The sequence below is a fragment of the Benincasa hispida genome, chromosome 8 (genome assembly GCF_027475165.1).
Source record: "Benincasa hispida cultivar pf3 chromosome 8, pf3_genome.v1.1, whole genome shotgun sequence".
In the NCBI taxonomy this organism is placed as follows: domain Eukaryota; kingdom Viridiplantae; phylum Streptophyta; class Magnoliopsida; order Cucurbitales; family Cucurbitaceae; genus Benincasa; species Benincasa hispida.
In genome coordinates, this window is record NC_143485.1 from 11,438,403 (window position 1) to 11,445,165 (window position 6,763).

The following is a 6,763-nucleotide window of genomic DNA, read 5'->3' on the forward strand; positions in this document are numbered from 1 at the left end:
TAATGGACTTGTGGCTCGAAGCTCAAACGGTACATGAATGGCTGACTAAACTCTTTAGCCACGAGATCTACCATCCGTTAACTGTCAGTGATTCCACTAAAGACCAACAGCTGAACTCTTTTTACCACAGATATATTTCTGTGTCCATCGGATATAACCAATCATGAGTACGATGACCCTCCACAGATGCTTGTAAGTACAGTTGGGTCAATTTACCGTTTTACCCCTATAGTTACATCTCACTTCTTAAATACCATTGATTCCTCTAATGAACAATACAGACCATTTTGGTTATCACTCAAGACATGATCCAGTTGTATGTCACCACATACATGCTTGAGTCACATACAGATAACTAGGAATTTTATGTTTATTGGTTTGTGGTAAAGCAAATAAAACAATTAACTGAGCAAAATACAAGGATGTGAAGTAAATATCATATATTAACAACACAAGTGTTCGTACATTCTGTTTACAAACTACAAGACACGAGACTTTAGGGCATCAACCCCAACACTTAAATGTGCTGGTCCCTTCTTCATTTGTTAATTCGACCGCACCGTGTGGAAATACTTCTTTAATTATGAATGGTCCAGACCAGCGTGATTTCAGTTTTCCCGGAAAAGTCGTAGCCTAGAATTGAATAGTAAGACCTTCTGACCAACCTGGAGATTCGTTTCACACAGTCGCTTGTCATGCCAACGCTTTGTATGTTCTCTATAGATCTTGGCATTTTCATATGCTTGAATTCTCCATTCATCCAGCTTGAGTAACTGAAGTTTTCTCTCCTCCCCTGCGGCCTTCAAATCAAAGTTGAGCTTTTTCACAGCCCACAGTGCCTTATGCTCTAATTCTAGCAGTAGATTGCATGCCTTCCCAAACACCAACGCATACGGGGACATGCCTATGGGTGTTTTATATGCAGTTTTATATGCCCACAAGGCATCGTCAAGCTTCATGGCCCAGTCCTTTCGTGAGGGATTCACCACCTTTTCTAGAATCAGCTTGATTTCTTTATTAGACACCTTGGCTTGGCCGTTTGTCTGGGAGTAATATGCGGTGACGATCTTGTGATGGACATTGTATTTAAGCAGAAGTTTGTTAATGATGCAATTGACAAAGTGGGATCCTTCATCACTTATTATGGCACGTGGGGTGCCAAAACGAGTGAAGATATTTCTCCGTAAGAATTTGTAGATTGTCGCCACGTCGTTTATGATGCATATACGGCTTTAATCCACTTGGAGACATAATCGACGACCAATAGAATATATTTGTGACCACTTGATAGTGGAAATGGTCCCATGACGTCTATGCCCCAAACGTCAAAAAGTTCCAATTCCAATATAATGTTCATCGACATCGCATTCTTCTCAGAAATGTTTCCAGTGCACTGGCACTTGTCGCATTTCATAGAATAGTCTCACACATCCTTAAATAAAGTTAGCCAATAATACCCGCTTTGTAAAACTTTTGCTGCTGTACATTATCCCCTGAAATGTCCACCATAGAATGAGTCATGGTATTGAAAAAGTATGCACTGAAACGCAGTCTCTGGCACATAGAGTCGCAAGATCTAGTTTGGCCCCCTTCTATAAAGATTCGGCTCGTCCCAATAATAGGATTTACATTCATGAATGTGCCGCTTCTTTTGGTGGGCTGTGTAATTTTCCGAAAATTGTTCACAAACCAAGAAATTGATAACATCTGCATACCACGGTAATTCTTCAAGTTTGAACAACTGCTCGTCTGGAAAGGATACGTTCACCTCCGACTGAATGCGGTCTATTTTTCAGATTCTCTAATCTCGACTAGTGGTCAGCTACCTGGTTCTCTATTCCCTTGCGGTAAATTATCTCCATGTTAAATTTTTGGATGAGGAGAACCAATCAGATTAGCCTCGGATTTACATTTTTTTTTTTGTCATTAAATATCTTATTGTCGAGTGGTCAGTGTGAGCTATAACTTCGGATCCCAATAAGTAGGGTCTAAATTTTTCAAGCGCAAAGATTACTGCAAGAAGCTTCTTCTCTGTGGTAGTGTAGTTTGCCTAGGCGGAGTTCAATGTTCTGCTCGCATATGCGATGGGGTGCCACATTGTCTTTTTTTTCTGTGCTAACACTGCCCTCATCGCACAACTGCTGGCATCGCACATTAACTTGAATGGCTTTATCCAATTGGGTGTGATCAAAATAGGCGCTGTAATTAATGTGTTCTTCAATACTTTGAATGCATTGAGGCATTGTGAATCAAAGTCAAAAGTTCTGTCAGCCTCTAGGAATGCACTCAACGGTCGAGCTATCTTAGAGAAGTCATTCACAAACTGTCCGTAGAATCCTGCACGTATTTCAAATGACTTGGCAGAGTTTTTAGCTCCAAGGTAGGTGGTTGTTCTAAGGAATGTTTCTTTGTTCTTCTTTCTTCATTCAAATTCAACTTTTCTTCATTGTTTACCGTCTCTGTGATTACATGATAGGTTTCTACGGATGCTGTCGCATCCTCTCCTTCATCTTCTTCTTCGGACTCTAATTCTTCATTGCAACTATGTTCATTGTAGAATCTGATAGGCCTTCATCTTCTGGATACTTCATCGCTTTGATGATGTTAAACCTGAGCTTCTTCCCATTGATGCTCATCGTGATCTCTCCTTTGTGCACATCAATTTGAGCACGACCAGTGGATAAAAATGGTTGTGCCAATATGATAGGCACATCTTTGTCCGCCTCGTAATCTAGAATGATGAAGCCTGCTAGTAGAATGAATTTATCGATTGTGACCAAGACATCCTTCAACTTTCCTTCAAGGTGTACTAGGGACCTGTGTGCAAGCTGAAGAGTCACCGTCGTGGGCGTTAGCTGCCCCACATTCAACTGTTTGAAGATTGAAAGGGGCATTAAATTTATACTGGCCCCAAGATCACATAATGCTTGATCGATGTATATCCTACCAATTGAGCAGGGTATCGTAAAGTTGCCTGGGTCGTGCATCTTTGGTGGGATTATAGCGTTTAATTTTTGTGTTAATGCCACCGTAGCGAACTTTCCTATACTTCTTTTTTTCGACACCATATCCTTAAAAAACTTGGCATATTTCGACATTTGCTCTATCGCTTCTATAAAAGGAATGTTGATGTGTAGCTGTTTTAATAATTCCAGAAAGCGATGATACTGACCTTCATCATTTTGCTTCTTTTTTAGTCTTTGCGGGAATGGCAGCTATCTGCGATGTAGGATTTAATCCATGGTAGAAAATTTCCATCTAGAGGCAGTCTAGTAATCCGTTGTGCGGGCAATCTCACACTAATCTCTTAAACCCCGCCCACAGGGTCGTTGAGCAATTCGTCTTTTTCTTGTTCAAAATTTGTAATTAACTTCCTCCTTCTGGCATTCTCTGTAGGAGGAAAATATTTCTTCATAAACTTCTTGAAAACTTGTTCCCATGAGGTTATCTCACCCAGTTCAAGGAAGTATGCTCATTTTCTTTCCTTATCGCAAACGAAAATGGGAATAGTGTGAGTCGAACTTCTTCACTGGAGATATTCGGGAACACAAAAGTGTTACAAATTTCAATAAAGCTCCAGAGATGGGCGTGCGAATCTTCGCCACCCCGTCTACAAAACTATTCGGCTGTCTAGATCATCTGTAACATAACCGGCTTCATCTCAAACCTTGATCTGTCCAAAGCCAGCCTCATGATTCCTGGGGAGAAATCATACAGGTTAGGTGATGTATAGTCTCGGATGGGTCTATTACGATCATTCGCTAGGAGGATAGGATTTGCCATTATGTTGTTCATATTTGCGGCTCTTTCTTCTAGTTGTTCCGCCATTCTGGGAGTTCTTTCTTGTTGTCGGTGGTTGTCTCTCTATCTTTTTCGGAATGTTCTTTCGACCTCTAGGTCGTAGTTGAGCACAGGAGCGTGTCCTTCGCTCATGCGATGCCTGCTTCTTCCCTTACTGAAGGAATGGCAATGCACAAAGGTCAAAAGCTATAAAGAAAATGAAAGAGGTTTGCTGTTAGCGCAATATATACCATGGTCCCCGGCAACGACGCCAAAAACTTGATGCGTGAAAATTGTGATGTGTTCTGGTGTGAGTTTGCGGTGATGTGTGTTATACAGTGAACATGCAAGTTTCCCTAATAAGACCCAAGTATAAGCCTTCTTAGGTTTCCTGGTAAGTCCAGGGTCGAACACAGGGACTACTAAGTAAATATGCGACAGTCACTTTGATTCTCTTGCGGTAATAAAAACAAATGAAGGAGATGGTGTTTTGATTAAGGTTTTTTCTATGCGCCGGAGTTTGACGCAGAGTGATGAACGCGTAGAGTTACAATGAGTATGTGATGAAGAGGTTGAGAAGGGGTTTCGCTAACATTTTCTAAGATTGTGCATAAGCTATGCGATCATGCTACACACAAATATTAGTACTACATTTCTCAATGCTCAAGGTGAAGCAACCTTTCTTACTAATGACTACAATGATAGGCGACATTAATTCCCCTATTCTGATGCACTGATTATTGGTCACCGAAAGTTGAGTGTACTTGCTATAGTGTGACTTTTAACGGCTTGTCAACTAAATTCGGATTCAACCGTTATCAGCTTTTCATCCCATCATGATTTATTATGCTGTCACCTTGATGCGCAGTCTTTATGCGGCCACCTTTTTAAGAAACTTCTCACGATCGCATACGATCACAAGACTTGCGATCGCAATCTTCAAGCGCGTTGACGCCTTATTCCTTTGGATTGCAATTTCCCTTCGCCATCACATTTTTCCTGCACAAAATAAGTAAATTAACTATTTTTATTCGATGAGCACTTGCGATCGCAATGCCTTTCAGTTTAGCGCTTTTGGACATGATATTGCTTATTTTACCATCGCATTCTCTCATTATTTTACTTATTTAAGCTGTAATAACTTGTATTTCTACCAGTTATAGGACCATATAGGGATCATAAATCACGAAGTAAACTTGTTTTAAGTGAGATTACTAATGAGTTTACTAAGACTTCACAAGGGTTGTTGAAGAGGCTGATACATCAATAAGGGTTGTTGATGTCGGTTCATCTAATCATCCATATCAAGAGTTGAAATTTCCTCAACGTAGTGGAAGGATTATAAACCCATCTGGATGCTACATGGGTTTAATAGAAGCCCAAAACATCATATTTGATGATGGAATTGAGGATCCATTGTCTTATAAGTAAGCAATAGAAGATGTTGACAAGAATGAATAGATAAAAGGCATGGATCAAGAAATAGAGTCGATATACTTCAATTCTATCTGGGAGCTTGTAGATCAACCTCATGGGGTAAAACCTATAGGTTGCAAATGGTTATACAAGAGGAAAAGAGGTGTAGATGGAAAGGTACAAACCTTTAAAGCTAGACTTGTGGCAAAGGGTTATATCAAAGTTGAGGGAGTGGTCTATGAAGAAACTTTCTCACCTGTTGTCATGTTAAAGTCTATTAGGATTCTTTTGTCGATAGTCACATATTATGACTATGAGATATGGAAAATAAACGTCAAGACTGCCTTTTTGAATGGTAATCTTGAGTCAATCAGAAGGATTCATAGAACAAGTTAAAGAACAAAAGGTTTGCAAGCTTAATAGGTTCATTTATGGACTGAAACAAGTATCTTGATCTTAGAATATAAGATTTGATGTTGCAATCAAATCTTATGGCTTTGATCAAAATGTTGATGAACCTTGTATTTACAAGAAAATAATCAATAACTCAGTAGCTTTCATCGTACTGTACATAGAATTGGGAATGATGTAGGTTTTCTGACAGATGTTAAGAACTGGTTGGCTGCCCAATTCCAAATGAAAGATTTAGGAGACACACAGTTTGTTCTAGGGATCTAGATCATTAGGAATCGTAAGAACAAAAGGTTAGCCTTGTCTCAGACATCGTATATTGACAAGATGGTTGTCAGATATTCAATGTAAAATTCTAAGAAGGGTTTATTACCTTTCAGGCATGGAATTATATTGTCTAAGGAACAATGTCCTAAGACTCCTCAAGAGGTTGAGGAAATGAGATGAATTCCCTATGCATTGGCTATTGGTAGCCTTATGTATGCAATGTTATGTACTAGACCAGATATTTTCTATGCAGTAGGGATTTTGTGTCGATATCAATCCAATCTAGGATTAGATCACTGGACAACGGTCAAAACAATCCTCAAGTATTTTCGGAGAACGAGGGACTATATACTTGTGTATGGAGATAAGGATTTGATCCTTACAGGATACACAGACTCTGACTTTCAAACTGATTGGGATTCTTGAAAATCCACATCAAGGTCAGTATTTACTCTGAACAGAGAAGCTATAGTATGGTGAAACATCAAGCACGGATGCATCGCAGACTCCACTATGGAAGCTGATTACGTAGCTGCTTATAAAGCTGATAAAGAGGTTGTATGGCTTAAGAAGTTCCTTACTGATTTGGAAGTTGTTCAAAATATGTCTTTGTCCATTAAACTTTATTGGCCCATCACATTTGATTGTGATAACACTGGTGCTGTGGCAAATTCTAAAGAACCTAGGAGTCACCAAAGAGGTAAGCAGATAGAACGGAAATGTTATTTGATTCCGAAGATTGTGTATCGAGGTGACGTAACCGTCATGAAGATTGCTTCAGAGCACAACGTTGCTGATGTGTTTATGAAAGCTCTCACGGCTAAAGTGTTCGAAGATCATCTAGAAAGTCTGGGTCTATGAGATATGTGACATATTGTCTAGGGCAAGT

The 6,763-nt window shown here is 39.6% G+C and overlaps 1 protein-coding gene across 1 annotated transcript; it reads right to left on the bottom strand.

Annotated features, from left to right (window-relative positions):
* Window positions 1-608: 608 nt before the first annotated feature.
* LOC150034360 (uncharacterized) lies at window positions 609-3,828 on the bottom strand. The gene is made up of 2 exons (XM_090316690.1): window positions 3,652-3,828; window positions 609-1,067 (listed from the first exon to the last, which is right to left on the bottom strand). The coding sequence occupies exons 1-2, from the start codon at window positions 3,826-3,828 to the stop codon at window positions 609-611; spliced, it is 636 nt and encodes a 211-aa protein (XP_090172816.1).
* Window positions 3,829-6,763: the final 2,935 nt, after the last annotated feature.

What these genes read in the sequence shown, in the direction of transcription:
- LOC150034360 (XM_090316690.1), bottom strand. Translation starts at nt 3,828, where the DNA reads ATGGCGGAACAACTAGAAGAAAGAGCCGCAAATATGAACAACATAATG. An exon ending in CAAGGTTTGAGATGAAGCCG is followed by an intron (nt 1,068 to 3,651) that starts GTTATGTTACAG and finishes GTCCATCACAAG; the next exon opens with ATCGTCACCGCATATTACTC.